Source organism: Sitophilus oryzae, unplaced genomic scaffold, assembly GCF_002938485.1.
Source record: "Sitophilus oryzae breed Bouriz unplaced genomic scaffold, Soryzae_2.0 scaffold_1604_pilon_pilon, whole genome shotgun sequence".
Lineage (NCBI taxonomy): Eukaryota > Metazoa > Arthropoda > Insecta > Coleoptera > Curculionidae > Sitophilus > Sitophilus oryzae.
In genome coordinates this window covers 614,368-642,243 of record NW_022146286.1, presented here as the reverse complement: position 1 = coordinate 642,243, position 27,876 = coordinate 614,368, and the positions used below count along the sequence as shown (strand labels likewise).

The following is a 27,876-nucleotide window of genomic DNA, read 5'->3' as shown; positions in this document are numbered from 1 at the left end:
ACTAAACGAGCCTAAACCTGTCTTAAACCTCGCTACTAATCAGTGTGCGTTAGCCCTTTTAATTTGCATTGAAATATCGCATGAAAACTTTTAAGGCAGAAAAGATTTAGACAGAAACTGTTTTGCCGGCAATATGTGAAACGACTAGTCATTTCGGGGAACGACGGATTTCAGTGTATGACGCCGACGTATCTACTACAAAACAGCTGTATATGATTTATAGCGTGAAAATCTGTAAAAAATTGTATGCGAGACTGCCAAATAAAAAACATTTTTTTTACATGTAAATCATATTTTTTTTTATTTCAGTAATAATTCGAATTAAAACTTCGGTCGCGGTTTATAAAACTTATTCGAAATAACGTTCTTCATTTTTGCCTGCAATTCCTTTTGATTTAAAGTGTCCTTCCATTCATATTCTAGTCGTACCCAAAGCCCACCTAAAACAAAAGAATTTTCAATAAAGGTAATTATTAAACACAAAGCGATCCTAAATGATTGAAATAGTTCGGTATTAGCATAGACTAACCTATTTAGTTTGTGATATTAGTTATGTACCGAATAAATAAATGCCTTTATTGTCAAAAAATTTTACAATTTGTAGACAAAGGTAAAGTAAACAAACAAACAAACAAAAGAGAATACAAAACATACAAATAACATTGTCAGTCTTATTGTTTAAAATAAACATTTATAAATGTTTACAATGCCAAAGAATAAAAAAATAAAAATAATATTCAAAAATATTTAGTTAGTTCATAGTAAATATCAATGACCACTAAACAAATTATTTCGATCTCTGGTAAATATCGTAGCAAACGATAGACCAGTGTTTATAAGATCAAATTCGATTATCAAAATATAAGTAATTTACGGCTAGAAAGCCTTGTCTAGTAAATAACATTTCAATGCGAAATGAAGAAAATGATGTTATGGATTTGATTTCAAATGGCAGGTGATTGCATTTTTTTCGAATTGTATAATATTGAACTTTTAAGTAATTCTGAGCGTGGGGTAGGTAGATAAAGATCCTGCTCCACGTTCCTGAGTGGATAAGTGTGAGATGGCCTTTCTTGAGAAGCTGATACATGCTTACGTATTAGGCAAACGGATTCAAATATAAATAAGAGTTAATATTTTTAATTTTTTAAAAAAGTCCTTGCAATGAGTTCTGCTGTTTAGTCCCAGTGAATATCGAACAGCTCTCTTCTGGAGTTTGAAAATGCGGTCAAATTGAGTCGCACAACACATACCCCAGAATGGAAGGGCATACCTGAGGTGTGACTCAAAAAGTGCATAATAAACAGTTCTAGCCACTGACAAGTTAAGCTCCTTAGAACAGATCTTAATGCAGAACAGGCAGAGCTTATTTTTTTCGACAGAGCGTCGATATGCATGTCCCATTTCAGAGAAATGATGATTTTACGACGTCAATGGTTGTGTTGTTAAGTACAAAAGGCTGCAACGAGTTTTTATACGACAAAGCTTTAGTTTTAGAAAGGTTGAGACTCAGAGGATTCGAATCGCACCAAGATTTAATGGTAATTAAGTCATTTGATATAATCTTATGAAGTGCCGTGACGTCCTTGTTGCTACAAGTGAAACTAGTGTCATCCGCAAAAAGACATATTTTACCACTGATGTTTATGTTAGCAATGTCGTTAATAAAAAGAAGAAACAAAATAGGGCCTAGTACTGGACCTTGTGGTACTCCACATTCTATTGGCTTGCTAGAAGACAACGTGGTATCCACCCTCACAAGTTGACTTGTGAATAATTAGAAAAATATATTCACATAGTTTTTCCAAAAGATTGGGTCAATTATAAGAAGAAATATGATGTATTTGCAATAGGTCTTGCAATTATCTCAATAGATATTATATTTTTTACTTGGAAAAATATATCGATTTCACAAATAACCAAGTCAAAACTTGTAAGTTTACAAGAAACAGGGTAAAATAAGGTAAAAAAAGTGGACTTCATTGAACTGACATAATTTGCCAAAATTTTTCATTGGGCAATTTGTTTTAGTATTGATAGCAATCACTAATCTAAAAATGTATTGCCAACTATTTTAGTCATTGTGGATCGCTGGTATACTTATGGAAATCAAACCTAGTGGTGTTAAATTCTTCCCAGTTGTTCTGGTATTCCTGGTTACTGAACTGCTGGTAATATTTCTGTCTAAAAGAATAGCCACTTCTTTCAGTAAGCCTTCTTCGTAAGCCCTCTGAATATCTTGATTGCTTCGAGCAGATAAGTTATATTGCCAAAGCCTGCCTTCGTTTTGCTTTCTGGGTTTTCTTGTTACAGTCTAAATATAGAGATATGTATACATATAGTTATATATAACAAGATATAAATTATAAATTATCTTAAAAAATTTATATAAATTGGTATGTTAGTATATGACATAAATTAGGATTCATTGACGTATTCAATTGTTTTCGGTCCTCCCTGTTTCACCGGAAATGACTATAACTTTTGATTTTTAAATGGCACGCTCTTTATTTTTTTACTTTATTCGATAGAAAATAACACTCTGAATAGAATGACATATGATATGCCAAGTTTTGACATTTTCCCATATGGTTTATTTGAAATTATAACTTGCGGTTCGTAACGAAAATTTGACTCGAAATACCAAATGTGTGGTATCAAATTATTCGTAAAAAACGCTTTTTCCAAATATGCTAACGAGCCACCCTCTCCATTTGAAAAAAAATTGGAATATGATTAAGAATACGATTTAAGCATTTTCTAACTGGCCAGGACAAGACACTAAAAACATAAGACATATATATTTTTATAAGGCTCCTTGATTAAGAATTGGTGTTTTTAACAAACCCATGGCACTCTAGATTGAATTTTAAAACATGATTTCTTATTAAGCAAAAATCTCAAAAGTTGACATATGATATGTCATTCTATTCAGAATGTCATTTTCTATCGAATAAAGTAAAAATATACCGAGGGTGCCATTTAAAAATAAAAAATTGCAGTCATTTCCGGTGAAACAGGAAGTGACCAAAAACAATTGAATACGTCAATCAATCCTAATTTATGTCATATAATAACATACCAAATCTCGTTTCTTTATCCGAAAAAATAAAAATGTTATAGGGGTGAGCCACTTTTGAGACGCACCCGGTATATGATGATACGTCAAATACTATATGATTGAAAAGCATCAGAATTCAGAATGAAAGCATCAACTTGATGGTTGTTATATACAGTGTGTTTCCTAAATAGTCAAAAAATAGGGCTTGATTTTCAGCGATTATACAGGGTAAGTCTTAAATAAGTGCAAATATTTTCAGGGCTGGTTTTTCTCGATAAAAGAAACATATATTTTCTTTTTATCCTTTTTCAAATATGTTCAAAATAACCGAGATACATATTTTAGTTTGAAATTTCAAAAAATTGATTTTTTGTTTAAATTTGGATCTTTTTGGGGTTTACTTTTTTGTAAATTTAATCTACTATTTACATTGCCATATTACCATATAACATATTACGTTTTTTAACTAAAAATTAATAAAAAAAATTCCAAATTTTCATTTTTTTTCCGCTAAAAGAACTCATTTAAGCGCTTATTTAAGACTCACCCTGTATAACAAACTACGAAATTACCCTTCACCAAGGAATCATTCCTTAAAATTTTTCGCGCTTATTTTTAAAACATCCTGTATAGAGGTAAAGAGCATACCTTTTTTGGAGGTGGATTACTTTCGTCGCTGCATTCTTCACTTCCCATCGACACAGAAGAAATTGTCTCCTCTTCTGTAAATTCTTCTGTTGTACTTTCATCGGAAATTAAAGAATCCAGCTCGTCTGACACTCTGCTCGCGAAGCAACTCAGCAGTCCCAATTTTGGACGAGTAGGAATAATTTCAAATCCGTCCCACCAAAAAAGTTCTTTGCAAACGAATTTCTCTGAATTGGTTATGGAATCTGTTTTTTGGAACCAAAAATAATAATTTATTAGATAATTTTAATGAATAAGTACCGTACGTATGATCGAAAAAAAATACGGCGTCGGCGATGGCTATGAAATGAAGATCGCTGTCATTTTATATGTATATTTATATGGGAAATGTCATCGATCGTCAATTCCCAGCCAATTGGACGCCGGTTTTTTTCGATCATACGGTATTCCGGGTGCGTCTCAAAAGTGGCTCACCCCTATAACTTTTTTATTTTTTCTAATAAAGAATCGAGATTTGGTATGTTAGTATATAATATAAATTAGGATTGATTGACGTATTCAACTGTTTTCTGTCACTTCCTGTTTCGCCGGAAATGACTACAACTTTTGATTTTTAAATGGTACCCTCGGTGGTTTGTTGCTTTATTTGATAGAAAATGACACTCTGAATAGAATGACATATCATATGTCAATTTTGACTTTTTCGAATATGGTTTAATTGAAATTGCAACAGGCATTCATAACGACAATTTGACTCGAAATACAAAGTGTGTGGTATCAAATTATTCGTAAAAAATTGTTTTTTCCAAATATACTCATGAGCCACCCTATTGTTCCATTTGAAAAAATTGAGATATGATTAAAAATACGATTTGGGCATCTTTTAATCAGCCAGGACAATACACGAATAACATTAGACGATCAAATCTATTTTTACAAGGCTCCTTGATTAAACATTAGTGTTTTTAACACAGCCGTGGCATTCTAGATTGAAATTTAAAATTCAATTTTGTTTTAAGTAAAAATGTCAAAAGTTGACATATGATATGTCATTCTATTCAGAATGTCATTGTCTATCGAATAATGTAAAAAAATATCGAGGGTCCCATTTAAAAATTAAAAGTTTATCGAATAAAGTAAAAATATACCGAGGGTGCCATTTAAAAATAAAAAATTGCAGATATTTCCGGTGAAACAGGAAGTGACCGAAAAGAATTGAATACGTCAGTCAATCCTAATTTATGTCATATACTAACATACCAAATTTCGTTTTTTTATCTGATAAAATAAAACAGTTATAGGGGATGAGCCACTTTTGAGACGCACCCGGTATATATACTCTACAGGCTCCGGCAATAGTGCCTCGGGCATCTGTATAGCTTTTAGAATAAAAAATTGGAATTTTATTTAAGTGCAAACCTAAAGTATGTACGAGGATGTATTTCAGGAAAGCATTTTAACTTCTATAGCGTGGCTCAAAAAAGTGTGAGTGGATTGGGATGATTTTTTTTTAAACGGAACACGCTGTAAATTATTGCATTTTTGGCTTCCTTTGCAGATCACTTTACATAATCCTAAGATAAATATATTTCGATAGTTTCAGGGATATAAATAGATAAAAAATTAAAAAATATATATTTTTCAACCTTTCTTAAAAAATTATTACAAATACAAAAATTGTCCTGAAATCAAAACTATATTAGGTATTTACTTTAGATGGTCTATATACTTAACTTTGTATACATTTTGTAATCTTGAATCATACAGGGTGTTCAAAATTCTACGCCAAACTTTCTAAAATATAAAATCATTTTTCTTTGTTTTTTTAAATGGAAAATGAAACACCTTGTATATTTTTATTTTGTTAGATGGAGAAAATTCGATTTTTTTTGTTGCTATTTTAGCTTAGGGCTTTATTGTGGCCTTATAATGAGACGTAACAGTCTCGAAAAGTGCCCGCCTCCAGCGTCATTGTAAAAAAAAAATAAAAAATATATTTAATAATTCTGATTTAACATAAGTTTGTAAGGATAAGTGCCTTTTAATTTTAATCCCTCATTGGAGGATATTTATTAACATGGTCAATGGACGTTTGTTTATTACTATTTTATATTCATCATTTCCTATTCTATTTATTTTTATTAGTGAAAAAACTTTACCCGTACTTTACCCTCATAACTCTGCAACTATAAATACATAGCTGTTTTTCAGGTTGCATAGTTCAGATTTGACAATTCTCAGCTGATTGTCAAAATTTAAATGACTGACAAATAAATATTTACAAGAAATTACTAATAAAAACTATTTAATAAAGAATTATTTTGGAAAGAGTTTGTAAAAAGATAATAATATTTAATTAAACAACACAAAATATGGGTCCACCCCCGATCGTTACGGGCTTGTCACCGAATGAAGGTCCACCAGGAACAAGAATCAAAATAAGGGGTGAACATCTAGGAAAATCGCCCCAAGATCTAATTGGGCTTACAATTTGTGGCGTGGACTGCCTTTTAGCCGCAGAATGGAAGTCCGAAAATAAAATTATCGCAATATCCGGACCCATAAAGGGAAAAGGCGATGTTATAGTAACGACAAAGTCAGGAGGATTAGGATCTTGTAACGTTACATTTAAAGGGTATCACATTGCAACGATTGGTCCTATGAAAGAAAGTGCTGTATGGGTAAGCATCAATAAGTTTTCTGTTTTTAGTCTATTATTTTGTCCAATTTTCTGTTTTTTAATTTGAAAAATAGGTTGACGAAACAGATCTATATTCATGGGGTCGACATTCTTTGTCTCCCAGTAGTTATCAACAAGAAGACCCATTAGGATTGTCAGTTGAGGACTCAGAAAAGAAAGTACCTGAAGAAGATTTGTTAAATTACTTTCCTAACAAAAGTGGGGATATTACAAGTAGTAATTTTTCGCCTAGGTGGTTTTTGTTAGAAAATCATCAAACAACAAGCTTTAATGACCTACAAGCTGGTATATAATATATATTATAATATGGTTCATAGCTATTTAAAAATAAATGTTATTTAGGTCTAGTACATTTACGAAGAAAAGTCCAAGGACAAAAAGAAGGGCAGTTATCTTTTTTAAAGGCGAATATTAGCGCTGTAATGGATCAGATAGATACATTAGTTAATTTAAGAGAAAGTTACGAAACTGACTTACCTAAATTTGGACATGAACCGACTCTGAAGTTAGAAAAAGCCATTAAAGAATCGGAACACAAAGCTAGAAAATTATTTGATGAAGTTTTGAGTCGGAAAGACCGAGCGGAGAAAACTAGAAACGCTTTAAATGTGCTCTCCAGGTATTTTTTTCTCCTTAGTACCATACAATAAAAAAAACGGTGTCAAGGACGGCTGGGAATTACAATCAATGATAATTTTGGCGAGGTCAAGTCAGACGCCGTTTTTTTTCAATCATATGGTATTATACCATAAGAAATATCTATTTTTTATATTTTCAGGTTTCGTTTTCTGTTCTGTCTGCCTTGTGTTATAGACAGAAACGTAAAAAAAGGTGATTATGATATAGTGATAAATGATTACATTAGGGTTAAGAATCTGTTTTATAAAACCGATGTACCGATATTTAAAATGGCTTTGAACGAGGTGGAAAAAAGGATAATTGATTTGCAGAAAAAATTGCACGAAGATCTACAAACGATGCCTATCACTGTTGAACAACAGAAACGTCTCATAAGGTATGATGATACTCATTTTCTCTAGATAGCATTTAGAATTTTTTTTTGAAACAATATTTTGAAGTGAACCTTCTTTACGCGCAATGGTAGTAAAAATTCAAGGCCGAGACCCGTGAGGAAAAAAACATCATTATCTCCTTTGTTTTGAGAATTACGAAAAAATGCTAAATAGAAATGTTTAGGGAATATTAACAATATACACAAGTTAAAATTAGTTTTAGTATACAGGGTGCTTGAAAAATGTGTGGCACATAATATACACTTTTTTAAATACAGGGTGGTTTTAAAAAACATGTGCCATCTCTCGTAGGGAGATTTCTCACTTAAAAATAAGATTTATTTTTCATATCAACATAGGTCCGATTCTGCTTTGTTTCTTTAACGTTGTAGCGTGTTAAAGTCTTAATAATCATGTGATTTATTATAATTTTCGTCAAAGTACTTTTAATGATTCGAATGAAATTTTGAGTGTTAAAGGTTACTATAAGTGCTGCATATTTTAATGCTAAAAAAGTGTCGATAAATTCATCAGGGGCGTGCATATGGATTATCACTGGAAAATTTAAAAAAAAAATGTGCGCTACTGACTTTTTCTTTTGATATCAAAATTGTGTAGGCCGTTTAATGCCAATTAAAAGTTATCTCTTGATATTTTGCCGAATTCGGCCTCCTTGATGAGATAAATGCAATTTTATTAATTACAATTATTAATAAAATTAAATTTAAAATAAAATTAATAAATTATATTCATATTAACAAAAAAAAATTGAATCGCATTAATCACAATTATATAACTCGGGCTAATTTAACTAATAATCTGCAATTACCAGTGAGTAGCAACAACTTAAATTAGAAATACCTGAGTTATATTGGCCCTAAACTTTATAATATGCTTCCAACGAATATTAGAAACACCGCTAAAGAAAAAACATTTAAAAATTTATGCAAAGAGTTTGTTTATGAAAATTGTAGGCAGTTGGAGGGTTTCTTCTGGAAATAATTTTTTTTTTCCTTCTTGGTAATTGTTGGGTTCTTTGTGATTGCTTGGACTGTTTGATATTGCTCGAATGTTTTAAAATATAAGTAATACTGTTATAATTATTACATTTTGCACATACAGCTATTTAGTTAGCTAGGTGCTACTTGAGCTAGTAGTGTAATAATGAATGTAAAAATGTATTTTCAAACAAATGAGATTAGATTCGCGTTCTTAATATTGTGTTAAATATCAAAATATTTACAAAGCAAATCAAAATTGAAATCTACAATACTTCAAAAATCTCATTCTCTGACAAAAAAAAAATAGTTAGGTGATGTGTGGATGGTATCATTATTTTAATAAGAAACAATTTTAGGTGATTATTATACTAAACTATGCTGTCAGATACTTATGTAAATATTACCATTTCTGTATATCATTATTGTATATTGTATTTTTATGAATATTACATTGTTTGAAATAATATTGTAATATCTGTTTATATAATTTCAAGGATGAATAAAGATATTATTTATTTATTTATTTATTATATATTTTACCTAATTTATTATTAAATATTATTACTTAGTTATTATTACTATTAGTCGAACCTACAGCAATTTCAAATAAAAAAATAATGTTATTTAAGATAATTACAAAAAACTAAACATTAACATTTTTTAAAGGTTGCTATTAGACTTGGATCAAGGAAAATTAATAAAATTGCGTTTATCTCATTAAGGAGGCCGAAATCGACAAAATATCAAGAGACAACTTTTAATCGGCATTAAACTGCTTACACTATTTGGCTAATAACCATAGACTTAAAACAACAGAAAAAAAGTCAGTGGCGTACATGTTTTTTTTTAGAAAAATATTCGAGTGATAACCCATATGCACGTCCCTGATTAATTTATCGACACTTTTTTAGCATTAAAATATGTAACTCTTACCCTCAAAATTTTATTCGAATCACTGAAAGTACTTGGAAGAAAATTATAATAAATCGAAAGATTATTAAGACTTTAACACCCTGTAGCTACGAAACAAAGCAGAATCGGAAAAATGTTGATATGAAAAAGAAATCTTATTTTTACGTGAAGAATTTCCTCACGAGAGATGGCACATGTTTTTTGAGGCACCCTGTATAATGTATCTAAAATTAGTTAATTATTGTAATATTCAATTTATTTAAAAAAATAGATTTCAATATAGTAAAAAAAATTGATACAATTGTTTTAGTTGGTTCTTAAACAAACTGGCCTAAAACCGACTAAACCATTGTACCAAATTGCAAAATTGGGGCTACAAAAAATAAAAATACTAGAATAGTAAAAAATTGTCAGTAGCGCTATTGTTTTTGAAGTTGGAGTACTCAAATTTGGTAGAAGAGTTTTATAGGGATTAAGATAAAGATGCATGTAAAAATATTTAAGGTAGAAGCTACAGGGTGTACAAAATAAATTTATGTATTTCGACTATTTAAAATTAAAAAATCCCAAAATTTTGTTTGAGATTTTTTTACAACTTTATTTGCTAATTTGTCTTGTGATATTTGGCTATATTTGGCTATATTTATATTTATTGTTTCTTTTTTGTATTTTTTTACAGATACCTAGTAAATCTGGAGGCCCCATTCGAATGCGCCTGGGATGCTATCAAAGCACGCTCAGATTACATTAACAAAAAGTTTAAATTAATTCACAACTACCACAAGTCCTTGGATAAACCCGACCCGAAAGCGAAAAACGGAAGCGCATCGAAATATTCCAAATATAACAAAACCTCTAACGTCGACATAACGATAGTTCCATCCAGCGTGAATTTTACCGAAGAAATATGCCTCAGCATCACAGAGACTTTTCCAGATCTGTGGAAAATCGGACAGGCATACTTTTCCGGGGAACTTCAGGTTAAGGTCGAGCCAGGTCGTCAAGTAGAATTTAAATATATCGTTATGAACGTTATAGAGGTTTTCTGCAAGTGTATACGGGCTAGTTTGATACCAACCACTCTGGATAAAACTGATAGAAATCAAATTGGAACACTAACCCTTCCTGAACGCGACGAAATTGCTGTTTACCTTCCAGAATTATTACAGTCTGTAAGATCAACATATGCGTCCTTCATCAAATTAGACTTACCTAACGAAGCACTGGATATAATAAGTCTTTTATTATTAGACTTGAGGATACACTGTATGAGTATAATGTTCCAACAAACCACCGAGCAAGTTAAACAGCTTACAGAAAATTGGAGGGTTAACTATAATGGAAAATACACAGGTGTTACCGAATTACCTATACAATTTTTGAATTTAATTGAAAATATGATCGATGTAGTTAAAGAGAGTGTACTGTGTATAGAGCAAAGAGAGGTAAGCTTATTGGACAATCAGACAGCATATAAAGAAATGGAAAAACAGCTAAACAATATTTTAACTGCTTTTTATAATGTTTTAAACAATTTATCTTCTAGTGAAGATTATGATGAATGTCAAAATGGTGTACCTGTTGTCTCTCAGTTAATTGGTACCCCTGTAAGTTCTCACAAAACGGGGAGCAAAAGCGATATACCTATATGGGAACATAGACTCTTAATTTCATTATCCAATTGTCTCTTTACTAAAGAAACTGTTTTAAAAATGATTGCTAACAAATTCCAAGAGAGTGGTTTTCCACCGTTACACGGCTCTCTAAACCATGCAAAAGCTAACTTAGAACATCTAGAAAAATCGATTTTAGATAAATATTTAGAACAGAAAAGCGATCCGTTAGTCGGAACAATTGAACCGTCGATGTATTTGGGTCGTTTCGACTGGCATTTGACTGTACCCCCTTCAGACATCAGGCCCTACATTAAGGAATGCATAAATAATCTTATATGCGTCCATTCTGAGATTATCCATATATCGCCGTCGCTCTTAAACGCAGTGTTGCCGCAGGTGGTGGAAACAGTAGCTGAAGAAATCTACAGGTTAATGTCGTGCGTGCAGAAGTTTTCGCGAGAAGGTGCGGTGCAAGCTAGGGCGGATATAAGTGCTCTTCAGGATATTCTTGAAAGTTATAGCACGGAAAAGGCTAGGAAATATTTTCAGGAAGCTCTGGATGTTATTCCGCCTTTGGACAGGACGGACAGTATTATTGTGGAGGATATATTGAGGCAGTGTAAAGCCAGAATGAAAATACAGATCCTTTGTTTAAGAAAAAAGAACTAATATTATATATACAATATGTTTGAGAATACTGAATACATTAATAAAATTTTTATTTTAAATTAACTTTTAATTATTATTCAAATAAACCAGTCCATATTGAAATTGAAGTATTTTATTTACAATACGGGGGACTTTCAAAAATATAAAATTTGTTCAAGGTTACCCTTGTAGTCGATTTTTTTAAAATATGCAAAGTTGTTTAGAATGCAAATTAGTTGTGATATCTCACTTACTATGCAGTAATATTTTTAGACGTTTCCTGCAGGTATACACGAGCTAGTTTGATACCAAAAACTCTGGATAAAACTGATAGAAGTCAAATTGAAACACTAACCCTTCCTAAACGCGACGAAATTTCTGTTTACCTTCCAGAATTATTACAGTCTGTAAGATCAACATATGCGTCCTTCATCAAATTAGACTTACCTAACGAAGCACTGGATATAATAAGTCTTTTACTATTAGACTTGAGGATACACTGTATGAGTATAATGTTCCAACAAACTACTGAGCATGTTAAACAGCTTACAGAAAATTGGAGGGTTAACTATAACGGAAAATACACTGGTGTTACCGAATTACCTATACAATTTTTGAATTTAATTGAAAATATGATCGAGGTAGTTAAAGAGAGTGTACTGTGTATAGAGCAAGGATAGGTAAGCTTGTTGGACAATCAGACAGCATATAGAGAAATGGAAAAACAGCTAAACAATATTTTAACTGCTTTTTACAACGTTTTAAACAATTTATCTTCTAGTGAAGATTATGATGAATGTCAAAATGGTGTACCTGTTGTCTCTCAGTTAATTGGTACCCCTGTAAGTTCTCACAAAACGGGGAGCAAAAGCGATATACCTATATGGGAACATAGACTGTTAATTTCATTATCCAATTGTCTCTTTACTAAAGAAACTGTTTTAAAAATGATTGCTAACAAATTCCAAGAGAGTGGTTTTCCACCGTTACACGGCTCTCTAAACCATGCAAAAGCTAACTTAGAACATCTAGAAAAATCGATTTTAGATAAATATTTAGAACAGAAAAGCGATCCGTTAGTCGGAACAATTGAACCGTCGATGTATTTGGGTCGTTTCGACTGGCATTTGACTGTACCCCCTTCAGACATCAGGCCCTACGTTAAGGAATGCATAAATAATCTTATATGCGTCCATTCTGAGATCATCCATATATCGCCGTCGCTCTTAAACGCAGTGTTGCCGCAGGTGGTGGAAACAGTAGCTGAAGAAATCTACAGGTTAATGTCGTGCGTGCAGAAGTTTTCGCGAGAAGGTGCGGTGCAAGCTAGGGCGGATATAAGTGCCCTTCAGGATATTCTGGAAAGTTATAGCACGGAGAAGGCTAGGAAATATTTTCAGGAAGCTCTGGATGTTATTCCGCCTTTGGACAGGACGGACAGTATTATTGTGGAGGATATATTAAGACAGTGTAAAGCTAGAATGAAAATACAGATCCTTTGTTTAAGGAAAAAGAATTAATATGATATATACAGTGTGTTTGAGAATACTGAATACATAAATAAAATTTTTATTTTAAATTTCACAGAAATTTTTAATTTTGGTAAAAGTGTTTGTATTCTGCCAAACTCCAAATAAATTAGTCCATATTTATAACAATTATTATGTTCATTTTTTCAATATAATATAGTAATTAAAAAAAATAGACTCTTTTTTTTAAAACTTACCTCTAGCGACGAGTCGCGTGAGTCTTTCTGGAAATAACAGTTGAGGCGGTTCTTCTTCCAATATATGCCTGTAATTTTCTAACATAGTAAAAATTGCAGAATGTCTGACATCCTCAAGGTTCACTATGTGTTGTTTAAACTGACAACCAGTGTTATTTTCTAATAACTGAAATCTATAAGAAAGCCTATATGTAAAATTTTACGGAGAGTAAAGGTCTATTCACATTTTTGTGCCTACACTTGGCTCGACTCTTTAGAAGTCTTTCAAGTTTTAAATAAATATTGAAAGAATAAAAATAAAGTAATAGTCTTGATACTTGCGCAAAAATCTTCCGACATACGTTCCAGTATACTGGAACGTGTGTGTCTGGTATTACTACACTTTGCAACACGGCATTTCGTCGCTTAAGTTGGTCCTACACGATGCTTCACAATCAATGTTGGACGCAAGGTTATTAAAAGATAAGGTTGTCTCGTAACTCGATCCGCCATTATCGGAAACGTCATCTACTACGTCATAGGAATGCTACCACTCTGATAAAGGGATAAAAACTGCCGACAGACCGACAATGCATTTCCGAATCGATATTCATTGTGTACTTTATTGTTTATAGTGTATGGCGTCCATAGTTTTCAGTTGTTTGATGTGTGTTTTCTTTATTGTATTGACCATTTATCTCTCTTTGTCGGTTGCATTTTATTTTTTATTCCTTAATCCTACGATTTTATACGTTCTGTAGCATCCCTGTGATGTAGTTGCAGTTTCGCTCCTATTGGTCTAAAAGTTACGAGGCAACCTGTTTAATATAGCAACCTTGTGTTGGACGCACCATTTGGCAATTTGGCATAGGCTTAGACAATATTGCAGTTCATAAGCGTGTCTCTTACACGATGTGGCAAATGTTCATCATTGTGTCCAACGTTGGAAGGTGTTTCACACATCGTGTGGGACCGGCTTTAGCCAGGTCTAAGTGAAGCCTAACTGAGAATCAACCTTAATTTAATAAAAAAAAAACTTAAATAAATTAATGGATAACCTGTAAGCTCGATCTCCACAGCAAGGGAAACGTCCAATAGGCAGAGGAGCTCTTTGAGCATCCAGAGTAAAAAACTGTGGCGTATCCGGATGATATCTGCACCAGCCAATTTGATTAACTTGAAAATATCTTATGAAGAAAATTAATATAAATTAGTTTTTATACTAGATACAATTTCGTGGGTAGGTAACTTTTTTAAATATTAATGCATACCTCTTACAGACACTGCAGAATAGAAAATGACAGTCTCCCCATAATTTCCAATATACTTTTCTCCAGGTTTTAAGGGTTTGTTTTAATTCTAGAATATAAGCGTTTATATCCCATGATGAGTCTCTAAGGAAAAGGAAAAAAACATATATTCTAAAATACATGATGTACCGTATGATCGAAAAAAAAAAATGGCGTCCAGTTGGCTTGGAAATGACGATCGATGACATTTCCCATATAATTTTACATATAAAATGACAGCGATCTTCATTTCATAGCCATCGCTGACGCCGTTTTTATTCGATCATACGGTATTATTGTATTTGAATATAATGCCAAATTTCTTATATTTGAATTATTAATTACAATTGAATTTTTGGACTATAATACTAGCCCTGAATTTTTATGATTGACAATTAGAAGCATCTTAAATTTTCTTTGAATATATTTAATATACATACTTAGTACAAAACATAGTAACATATTTTATCTACAACCGTTTAGTTATAACGTTTTTACATCACTATTTTTTTAGTATAGTCTGTGAAACGAATAACTTTGAATTTGACAGTTCCCGCGGGTTTATCTAGTGTTAATTTTATTAGGTTAGCAACTTGCAGCCATGCTGACGCAATGCCGTCTCTAATAGAACAGCCTCGGAACGAGATTTATGACGTCACGCTAGTTAGATAGGTACTACGGATTAATAAATATGTTGTAGAATATATGGAAAACATAATTATTCCTCGTATTTTTGGTTTGTATTTTAAAAATGATATAGTTTACATGAAATATATATAATATACAGTTAGTAAATACAATATATATACCTATTTATAGTAATAAATATTTTGGCAAATAAACTATGAACCATGCAGCAAATCTGTTAGAATATACAAATAATGAATAGGTACATAAGATAATGGGTAAAATGTAAAATATATTTTAAATTTTGGGGTTTGAAAATTGATCTAATTTAACAAAAAACATTCACTATCTACTAATAGTGATGTATTATTATTTGCATTCACAAAATTTATATGTATATTTTGCAAGTATCAATGTTCGAAAAATTATATTTGCAAATAATACAATATCATAGAAAAAAAGGAGTCAGCGATGGATATGAAATAAAGATCGTCATTTTATATGTAAAATTATTCTAAAATGTTAGATTTTCTTGGGATTTAGGTTCGGGGAAAACGCTAATTAAGTTTTTATTTGGGTTTTCATTATTTTTTTTTGGTTAAAAAAAAACGTTTCGACTAACATTATAGTCTTCATCAGTGTTGTGTCATATGAAAAAAATAGTGTCGAATATAATCCAAAAAATTACTTAATTAAATTTATTAATCCGTAGTATCTAACTAGCGTGTTGTCATAAATATCGCTCCGAGGCTGTTCTATTAGAGACGGCATTGATCTGATATTTAGAAATGTCAAAAGCTGATGAAAGTTTACTTTTGATAATTATGACATTTCGTGTTGATTTTTGCAAGAAGTGGAAGAACTGTCACTTGGTTTATTATTTTCCTTTTCTATTTCACGAGTTACCTATCTGATTCGTTTAGGCACTCAATTTAAAGAATATCAGTAACTGTTTTGTCAGAGAGATTTTATATTTGCCATGTTGGTAAAAAAAACGGTCAAAATTCAAAGGTATTCATTTTATAGACTATATTTCAGTTACATTATCAGATTCATAACACAACTAGTGGTGTTATGAATCTATAACACAACTAGTTGCTATAATAATGAAAAACAACTACGAACATCTAAATACATTAACTTTTCCGGCAATAATGTTTCCGTGGCACGTACTGCGGCAACTTCTACATCTGAAGGGAGACTTTGGGAATCGCTCATCGTAATTTTTAAAATGATTTTTCTGGGCAAAAAGTGCTCGCGTTTACTTGACAGGGCAAACTGACTTTTCAGAAAAAAATGTGACAAATGTCATAGTTAAAGGTGTTGAAGGTGGGCGACTAATAGACGAAAATTAAAACAGCATTTTCTTATTTTTCGGTTGTAGATAAAACGTTGTACATGACACGTGCGTTTAAACATGATTACAACACTGAATCGAATTAACGAATCGTTCTAATCACACGACCTCGTCGTTCTAATCGTTCACACTCGTTGTTATAATCATGTTCATAAACACACTTGTACTGTAAATAACTATTACCTGATATGTAAACTAATAATGGAACCATCAGGTTCAAGCCTCATACAAGAAGGTGTACAAGGTATTTTGGATGCTACGTTTGGATTTATCAGTTGGTAACACCTTTCACACCTAATAATGGATAAATATGTAAATGTAATAAATGTTTGATTGATATTAATCTTATATAAGAACAAACCTGAATATCCTTGCTAATGAGCACCAATGTCCTCTAACGCTTTCAGGATCAGGTTCAGCCAGTGACTGAATTAGTTTTGCAAAAAGTTTCGATTGGATTTTATCTTTTCTGTCTTTGATGGATTCGATTTCACTGTTCGTATACATTGCTGCCAACCTTTAAAAAATAAACGGTAGGTATCTAAGTCGGAGGACTTAAGGTGCGTCCAGACCTGATGACGAGACGAGAGCGAGACGAGCACGAGACATTCTAAATTCGCTAAGTGTGGACGGGTCTGTGGCCTCGCGAGACAACCTACGGAGCCTCGTTGCTATCCATTCTCTGTCGGTTTTGCGACGGCCAATCAAAGAAAACTCGCGTCACAGTGTGGACGTGGTTTTGGTAGGCTCGATCGACTGTGAGATATTAGCTCCGATTTGTGAATTTCGACTATTTAAAATTAAATAATCTCAAATTTTTTAAACGGCACACCGTATATATTATATTTTTTTTATAGAATTGTGTCACTGATAATTTTTACCATACCGAAATCTAACATTTCTTTAAACAAATTGAACTACAGGCAGTCCTCGATTTACGTCGTTTCGAGTTACGTCGAACAATTTTTTGTCACTATTCCTCAAAGTTACGTCCCACTGTTTCGAGTTACGTCATTTTTTGAAAAGAACGATTCAAATTTTAAAAGAAGTCTGGACATAAACAATACAATTTTAGCAACATACAAGCAGGGTTGACAGATCCTCATAATGAAAAAGCGGGACAGTGTTGATTATTACTTAATTAGCAACTATTACGACTTTTGACGATACCCACAATAAAAGTTCCAACCAAAAAAAAATAAATATATACTTTCTAAATATGCTTACAGTACGTCTGTCCGTTCTATAGCTACGGGGTATCCGTGAGAGGGGAAACGATATTTTCTCGATGTTTTTCGTAAAAAATTAGAGGACGCGTCCCATCAATAAAAATTCGACAACTTTGCAAATAGCCTATAAAATAAGTGGGCGGAGCGATTTGCGGTGACGTACTCGTCAGGTCGACGTATAAAATATATTGCTGTTTATTTAAATGTTTTTTGTCCGCATTCCTTTCATAGACACAGATCCAACAGACGCACTTTACTTCTAGGTCTGGACGCACCTTTAGATACCTTCTCGTGTACAGGGGCATAACTAGATTTGGCCTGCGGACTCGACCTGCGGATTTAGTCTCTAGGCCTGTGACGTATTGAAACTCTTGTATTTTGGTTTGCGGACTTGCGCTTGCCGTCTTGCTTAGTCTGCCGATTGGAATATTGACCGATTAAATATTCTCGTTTGGCACAAAGTTCGGCGTTTTTATAGCAGTTCTTATAAAAAAAATGTGTGTGCACTATGTGCGCATATTTGAAGTGAAATTGATGATAGTCACCTTGTATAACAATTATATACAAAATTAGTTACCAAATTAATTAGTTAATTGTTCCCACAAGCATCCAAACCGGTCAGAAACTTGTCAAATGTAGCTGATCACACCAAGTCATAGATATGTCGTATACAAAAAAACATAGATCACTAATTCGGTTAACTATTTTAGACAGTTTTTTGATGCTGTGGGAATGAATCTAAGATTATCTAACCTTGTTAGAACCGTATCGTTCAGACAACTCAAATTAGCAGAACTTCTTAATATCTCATTCATGTGCTGATGACAATATAAAAGGCAATCTTGTAAAAGAGGTTCCATTTGTAAAAATGCTGCCGATACTAAAATGGGAACAACGCACTGGGCATCCAGTTGAGGCCAATCTGCTTCGAGCACTGACTCTTTCTTAACCCACTGCATCAACCACTCGAATATGCCGATATCACAGTGAACGGAAATATCCATGTCTTCCAGTTTCTGACCTTCGAAAAAAATTATATAACGTTAATTATAAAAAAGACTGATGCCAAACCAAGATTGCTTTTTTAGTGAGCTGTATATTATTACTGCAAAGTAATAAAATAATTGAATTTTGAGTTATTGGAAAAGTTTGCCACTTTTATACAGTTCATACCAAATAAACTTTTAGTCACGTGATTAAGCTTGACAGGCACAGCGTTGCCCACTTTTATTTATTTTCTTTTAATCAAAATATTTTAGGAAACAAAAATAATTTAATTATAAATATATAAACAGATATTATTTACATCAACAAAACCCACATTCTTAACAGCACTTAAGGGACATAAAGGGCTATTAATAGTAAATAATATTCTAGTAATAATATTCTATTAAAGTTGTGATGATTTTTTTACGGCTTTTAAGCTATCTTGTGCATTTCGCACTAAAAGAGGTTCTAAAAAGAACAATGTTCGTCTACAAGGTCTGCTAGTAAACATTTTAAGCTTAAAGTATCACAACAGTATTTATTTAAACTAAAAACTCGTAATAGAAAACTAAAGTGCCAAAATGAATGACAATGTCAGGAAATAAATAAATAAATGCGGAAATTTGACATTTCTTACAACAGAGCTACCGCACCTGAATCCCCAGCGCGAATATGTCCATGGTTGGCAACAAAGTATTTAAAAATCGCACCCTTGATTACGTAACTAAAAGTTTAATTGGTATGAAATATATGTCGTAGTCTCATAGTGTATTTCGTCTTTTCATGAAGATCCTAGTCACTTAATGAAAAAAACTAACCTAATAAAACTAAACTCCTAACCTAAACGACGCTTTATGAAGTGACCTAGGATCTTCATGAAAAGACGGAATACACTATGAGACTACGATATATACACACATGGCCAAAATTATTGCATATATCGTTTAAAAATATACTGAAAGGAATTTAAAGAATCTTTTTTTATTCATAGCTTTGATAATCTGTAATAAACATTTTTTTGCTAAAACGGATATGGTAAACAATGTTTATCGTTCAGACCCTGTTCAGACCCAATATTATTACAAATTCTTGCACATTTCGATTTGTGGTCTCTTGGGTTTCAGAAGAAATTTGACCATTGTTTTGGCCTTAAAATGCCTAGAAATATTATTACACAGTTTAATAGAGTCAGAATAGTAACACTGTCTCAACAGGGCTACCGGCAAGTTACAATAGCTAAAATTGTAGGAGCTAACCAAAGCGATATTTCGCGAATATTAAAAAAAATCAAGGAGACAAACGAGGTTACAGACACAGACCGGCCTGGACGAGGCAGAAAGAGAGTTACTCAGTTACTACTGCTGTGCAAGGCCGTCAAATATCCCTAATGGCACGACGTAATCCCCTGCTTTCTAGTACTGCTATTAAAAACGAGTTAGCTCGCCTTGAAGGAGTAAATGTTTCAAGAAAGGCCATAGCAAGAAGACTCCATGACAGAGGATTACATTTAAGGAGTAAAGTGTTCCGAAGCTTTATTTACAGCACAAAATTATGCGACTACAATGGGCTGAGGATATAGCAAATGGACCTAATTGGACCGTCATGTTTAGTGATGAAACGAGAATAGGCCTAGTGTCAGACTCGCGACGAACTTTGGTCTGGAAAGCATCTGGAAGACGAGCACGCTTGAATGCAGCTCAACCCCGTGCCCCGTTTCAAGGGGGCAGCATTATGGCATGGGCAGGTATAATACACGGAGCTCGAACTCCTCTTGTTTTTATTGATGGCACAATGACAGGTGCCTCATATCTTAGAGACGTTTTAGAGCCTATTGTGCGTTCATTTCGAGAGGCAGTGGGGGATGAATTTGTTTACATGGACGATGATGCTCCTCCCCATCGCACTTTAGCGGTTCGCGAATTTTGTGAGGAAGAGGGTATAAGAAAACTGTGGTGGCCACCGATGTCTCCAGGTATGAATGTGATTGAGCATGCTTTGGACATGCTAAAACGCCATATTGCCAACCGGAATAACCCCCCCCGTACCTTAAATGAATTGAAAATTGCTGCGCGCGAAACATGGGAAGCCATTCCATCATCTGCAAATTCAGACATCTTCTGGACAACTTAATTGAGAGCATGCCACGTCGTCTCACAGCTTGCATTGAGGCTCGAGAGGCAATACAGACTATTAGTTGTGAGAAATAATTAAAATTGTTTTCAATATTTTCTGTTTAAAATGAAATTTGTTTTTGTTGATTTTCACTCATTATGAAATAAAATTATAATAACAGCCTAGTTGCACTTAGATTTTTAATTTTATATTAGTTAGACGTGTAGTAAGCCAATATGTCCAAAAATATAAAAAGAATTATATTAGGTCTAAAATAAAATAAAAATATCGTTATATGCAATAATTTTGGCCATGTGTGTATGTAGGCATTATCTTATTATTTTATCCAAAATTAAATATCTTACCTAATGTAACTTCTGCGAAATATCCCATTTTCTCCACCAAAAGTTTCTGGTTTACATATGAAAGTTTTTTTTCATGCTCTTTACTTCATCACAAACATGAATTTCCACTTCAGAACTAAAAATATACATATTTTTTAATAGTTACCATACAACGGACAAATATCATGTGATTTACTACTCCCTAATCTCTGACTTCTTACTCTGTTAAAATTAGTCCAGTTTTGGTCGATGACTCACTAGATCTTCTAATAAGTTTTTCATTTGTCGAGTTTAAGTTTTGGATTTTTGGATTTGGTTTCTCTGTAAATACAGTACTAATTTACTATAATTCTCATATTTGACGAATTTAAGAATAGGTAACTAAAGAAGGTTGCAGATGTGAGGAGCAGATCTTCTAGACCAGTGTGTTTCAATCTTTTTTGATTTCGCGACCTCTTTACAGGTTGAAATATTCTGGCGACCCCCTGTGTCATAGAAAGCCATAAAAAATTATTTAATTAAATGACTACATACGTTAGTTAATTATTTTTTTCCTATTTTGGTATATTTATTCTAGTATTTGTGCACTTTGAAGCAGATACCAGTATCAGGGAAGAAATTTTATTTTGCAAAGCAGTTCTTGCAAACACTACTGGCCAGTGTTTATACAATATGTTTTTAGAAAGTACTACGATATTGATTGAAAAAAATGTATCAATATTTGTAGCGATGGCGCTAAAGCTATAACTGACAAAAAGAGCGAACTTATTGCAAAGTTAAAATCGATGATGCCAAACATATCCTGGACACACTGTTTTCTTCATCGACAGGCTCTAGCTGCTAAGGTAGTACCTTCTGATTTAAATGATGTGCTCAAGAAGGTAATAAAAATTGTGAATTCTATCAAACGTAAAGCTTTGCAAACCCGGCTATTCAGAATCATTTGTGAAGATATGGGCTCGCTTCTTCAAAATCTCCCTTATCACACAGAGGTCAGGTGGCTATCCAAAGGAAAGGTATTTACAAGCTGACCCTATTTGACTCTTGAAATTAGCATTTTTGGCAGATATTTTTAGCCACCTTAACAATTTGAACAAGAACCTTCAAGGAAGAGAAGAAGATATTTTAACAGCGAAAGATAAAGTAGAAGCATTTCACGCAAACTTCGTTTGTGGTCAACCTCTCTGCAAAACAAAACGTTCGAATCTTTTCCATGTGTTCAGAAGATTATTGAAGATAATACAATAGACCAAAGTTTTGCAGTATCAGCTCACATTCCTTGCATGTTAGAGAGCTTGCATAATTTGCAAGAGAAACTTTTGGCATACTTTCCAGACTTGCACTCTGAAGCTGACAATGGGCGTAGATGGATTTTAAACGCTTTTTTGGACAAATCAATAGATCTGGCTGATGTCACCACAAAAATGAAAGAATGTTTTCTAGATTTAGCCCCTGATGTCATGCTTAAAATTTAATTTTATTCACAAAATGTCGACGTATTTTGGATAAAAAGAAAACACGAATATCCAGAGCTGGCAAGGGAAGCTCTTAAATTATTAGTGCCATTGGCCACTTCATACTTGTGTGAACTGACATTTTCTTCAATGGTAGACATTAAAACTAAAAAGAGAAATAGACTGCAATTAGAAAACGATTTGACTATTAACGTTTCAAAAATAGCACCACAATTTGATAAACTTTTGAAAAATAAACAAGCACATCCTTCTCACTAAAATTGTGTTTTTGTTGTAGAAGAACCTCGACTTTTTCTTTAAGCCGGCGACTCCCCGAGTAAGATTGAAAAACACTACAGATTGAAAAACACTGTTCTAGACCATTAAAATTCACTCTTCCCCAAACATATCGATATTACCTTGTGCCTTACTTTGAAAACTTGGTAAGTTCAATTTTTGGTAAAATAGTATAGGCTTGGTGCATTTCAGTTAATTTTAAAAATTTCGACCGCAGCGCTGGATACGGCAGAAATTAGAAGTTTTTGCTCTGTATTTTACGCAGTTCCGATGTGGATCGCATTGAAATAATATTAAAATCGTCGTTTTGTCATAAGCAAAGAATATACCTAGCTAGAAAAAGAATGGACTCTGCCATACTGAAAAATGGTCCTACAGAAGTGGCGCGATCTATTGAGTGGGGCTTGTCTTAAATGGATCGAAGCGCGGGCTTTTTAAATGAGCGTTTTTGTTGAATTTTACTCTAAAATAATTAAATTTGATTATTAAATCTCATTTTTTACACAAATTCAACAATACTAATAACAAGTATGTCATAAGCTTTTAATAAAAAAATTAAATTCAAAAAGTCATTATTTGACAGACCAATCAAATTTTAATTTTGACAGTGACGTTAAGCGATAACTAAACAAACAAAATACAATCTTATCATAGATAAAGGAAATAAATTTAGATTGTGATATGCACAATGGGTCGCATACGTTGTACGGGATCTTGCGCTGCTTTAGCGGTTGCTAAGACAACCGCAAACAAGAACAGAAAGAATTTTCTCTTGTCGGTCATAATCTTGCAAAATTATAAAATCTTTCAAAATTTAAACCGCCCGCATTCAAAAAATGCCGAAAAGTGTTTAAAGCATCCATTTTCAAAGTAATTATCCTTACTATCTTGTAAGTTTAATTTAAATTTTATTTACTCAAACCCCTGATATTTGTGAAAAAGTGGCATTAAACAAACTTAAGCTGTGTAAACTGTGAACTGCAAAAAACATCGGTTTCCAATGTTCCATAGGTATTTCATACATGTTCAAGCTTCTTATATGCAACATACTGTGTTTTATTTAAAAAATTAAAAGAAAATAATAATAAATTTGAATAAATGATACATTTGGCGACATAATTCCGGAAAAAGCCGAAATTTTTGCTCCGAAATTATCAAAAGCTTTGGGTCGCGACCGTTGTAAGAATAGCGCCAAATAGTATTTATACAATGTCCTTATGGGCACTTTCCAATCTAAACTTGTTTCATTTATCCATGAATCTTATTCATTACCATTATTTTTAATAGAAGCACACGAATAACTTCTATGAATTCTTCCACTGGGATTTTGTGTTAAATATGGCAAAACGGAATCCAATAAGCCTTCGGATAAAACTTCACTCAATTTTTTCTTCAGAACATCGGAGTCTTGGTTTAAATTTTGTATCGAATTCTTTCGTTTAGGTTGATCTAAAATGAGCATAGATTAATTTAATTTAGCCACACGACTATACCGGGTGCGTCTCAAAAGTGGCTCACCCCTATAACCTTTTTATTTTTTAGATAAAGAACGAGACTTGGTATAATATGACATAAGTTAGAATTGATTGATGTATTCAATTGTTTTTAGTCACTTCCTGTTTCACTGGAAATTACTACAACTTTTGATTTTTAAATAGTACCCTCTGTATATTTTTACTTTATGCGATAGGAATTGACATTCTGATTCTGAATAGAATGACATATCATATGTCAACTTTTGACATTTTCGCTTAAAAAAATCTAAATCGCATCTTTAATCATATCTCAATTTTTTCAAATGGAACAAGGGTGGCTCATTAGCATATTTGGAAAAAAACATTTTTTTACGAATAATTTGGCACCACACACTTGGTATTTCGAGTCAAATTGTCATTGTGAAACCGCATGTTACAATTTCAAATAAACCATATGCGAAAATGTCAAAAAGTATCGTTTTCTATCGAATAAGGTACAAACATACCGACGGTGTCATTTAAAAATCAAAAGTTGTAGTTATTTCCGCTGAAACATGAAGTGACCAAAAACAATTAAATATGTCAATCAATCCTAATTTATGTTATACAAGGTGTTTCAAAAAAAACATGTGCCATCTCTCGTGGGGAGATTCCTCACGTAAAAATACTATTTATTTTTCATATCAATATAGGTCCGATTCTGCTTTATTTCGTAGCTACAGGGTGTTAAAATCTTAATAACTTTTCGATTTATTATAATTTTCTTCCAAGTACGTTTAGTGATTTGAATGAAATTTTGAGGGTAAAAGTTACTATTATTCTACATATTTTAATGCTCAAAAAGTGTCGATAAAGTCATCAAGGACGTGCATATGGGTTATCGCTGGAATATTTTTCAAAAAAAACATGTGCGCTACTGTGATATCAAAATTGAGTAGGCCGTTTAACGCCAATTAAAAGTGATCTTGTGATATTTTGTCGAATCACAATTAATAAAATTAAAATAAAAATGAAATTAATAAATTATATATTTTACCTAATTTGTTATGAAATATTATTACTATTAGTTATTATATTAGTATTAGTCCAACCTACATAAATTTCAAATAAAAAAAAGTATGGCAATTATTATAATTACAAAAAACCTAATTTTAAAAAGTTTTAACATCCTGTAACTTCAAAATAAAACACTAAATCATCACAATACACCAAAACACTTTTACTTTTACACTGGACGCGCGTTTCGCTAATCATGTTAGCATCATCAGTAGATGATTAAGACTTGTTATTCTTCTTATTCATCCTGTAACTCTAAAACTATGCATTTGCATACCCATGTTAATAGGAACTTTTTTTCATATTTTTTGTTAAGGAACCAATGAGTACTTATTTAAAACTTTCGCAAGTTAATGATATTAAATTTTTTTAAAGGTTAAGTTGGCTATTAGACTTGGATAAAGGCAAATTAAAAAAATTACGTTTATCTCATCAAGGAGGCCTAAATCGACAAAATATCAAGAGATAACTTTTAATCGGCATTAAACTAAGTAGTTTAAGTACACTAGTGTAAGTACACTATTTCGCTAACAAAAGCTTAGTGTAAGTACACTATTTCGCTAACAAAAGAAAAAAAAATCAGTGGCGTACATGCGTTTTTTGAAAAAAATATTCCAGTGATAACCCATATGCACGTCCCTGGTGAATATGGCGAAACTTTTTGGTCTTAAAATATGTCGCATTTATAGTGACTTTTACCCTCAAAATTTCATTTGAAACACTAAAAGTACTTGGAAGAAAATTATAATAAATCTTAAAAAAATATTAAGACTTAAACACCCTGTAGCTACGACCAAAGTTGATATGAAAACTAAATTTTATTTTTACGTGAGGAATCTCCCAACGAGAGATGGAACATGTTTTTTGAAAGACCCTCTACCGGGTGCGTCTCAAAAGTGGCTCACCCCTATAATTTTTTTATTTTTTTAGATAAATAAACGAGATTTGGTATGTTAGTATAAGACATAAATGAGGATTGATTGACGTATTCAATTGTTGTTGGTCACTTCCTGTTTCACCGGAAATGACTACAACCTTTGATTTTTAAATGGCACCCTCGGTATTTTTTTACTTTATTCGATAGAAAATGACATTCTGAATAGAATACCATAACATATGTCAACTTTTGACATTTTCGCTTAATAAAAAATCATATTTTAAAATTGGATCTAGAGTGCCATGGTTAAAAACACTAATTCTTAATCCAGGAGCCTTGGAGAAATAGATTTGATCGCCTAATGTTTTTAGTGTCTTGTCCTGGCCAGTTAGAATATGCTCAAATTGTATTTTTAATCATATCTCAATTTTTTCAAATGGAACGAGGGTGGCTCATTAGCATATTTGGAAAAAGCATTTTTTTACGAATAATTTGATACCACACACTTTTGGTATTTCGAGTCAAATTTTTGTTACGAACCACAAATTATAATGTCAAATAAACCATATGCAAAAATGTCAAAAGTTGATATATGATATGTCATTCTATTTAGAATGTTGTTTTCTATCAAGTAAAGTAAAAAATACCGAGGGTGCCATTTAAAAATCAAAAGTTTTAATCATTTCCGGTGAAACAGGAAGTGGCCGAAAAAAAATTGAATACGTCAATCAATCCTGATTTACGTCATATACTAACATACCAAATCTCGTTTTTTTAACTGTAAAAATAAAAAAGTTATAGGGGTGAGCTACTTTTGAGACGCATCCGGTATACCGCTGGTGCATCGTCGCGAACATAGGGAACCCCAGTTTAAAGTAAGTTGGTATTTGCCTAGTTTTGCCTTCTTAAAATAATATTCATGTGTATTTAGCATGTGGAACTTTCCTGTGTTTCCAACGACGATGTACTACCCGGTATGAAATGACATTTTCACCTTTTTTCTCATCTGCTGATTTCTTTAGAATCGTACTCTCAGAAGTTTGGGCCGAAATACTTTTACATTTTTTATTGAGTTCAGCTTCCTTCACTTTCAGCCAGTTTACTGCTTCAACCATACCATCTTGCATCAATATTCCTTCTATTGAATCTTGAACCTATGAAATTTAAATTCAAATTGTTATAACAGTTTCCAGTTTATTTAAATTGAAATGCAAAATTTTACCTGATACGCCGTTTTCAAAAAGTTTAAAAATTCGCTTATGGAAATTTGAGATGTCTGATTTTCGTATTTCTTGTGCATCATATTTATCGCACATAATTCGTTATTATATACATTTTCTTCTTTTAGATTCTCCATTTGTGTCGGAATAATGTTATAGAAATGTATAAACTTACAAATATGAGGTTGGGAATTAGGATATTGATCAAACAATTACCACTGTTGAACAGTTTCAAACAACATAAAAA

The 27,876-nt window shown here is 32.4% G+C and overlaps 2 protein-coding genes across 2 annotated transcripts; one reads left to right on the top strand and one right to left on the bottom strand.

Moving 5' to 3' along the window:
- Positions 1-293: 293 nt before the first annotated feature.
- Positions 294-27,876, bottom strand: LOC115879978 (uncharacterized protein KIAA1841 homolog). The gene is given in 15 exon segments (XM_030897051.1): positions 294-440; positions 2,116-2,314; positions 3,710-3,954; positions 13,327-13,499; positions 14,364-14,492; positions 14,577-14,699; positions 16,762-16,872; positions 16,940-17,095; positions 18,561-18,828; positions 21,272-21,329; positions 21,332-21,386; positions 21,472-21,571; positions 24,274-24,450; positions 27,404-27,563; positions 27,632-27,876. Coding segments are annotated over 15 exon segments (2,208 nt in total). The 5' UTR covers positions 27,767-27,876; the 3' UTR covers positions 294-321.
- LOC115879977 (exocyst complex component 2) lies at positions 5,961-11,684 on the top strand. The gene is made up of 5 exons (XM_030897050.1): positions 5,961-6,390; positions 6,464-6,695; positions 6,753-7,029; positions 7,189-7,425; positions 10,016-11,684. Exons 1-5 carry the CDS (start codon positions 6,082-6,084, stop codon positions 11,619-11,621), a joined length of 2,661 nt encoding a protein of 886 aa, XP_030752910.1. The 5' UTR covers positions 5,961-6,081; the 3' UTR covers positions 11,622-11,684.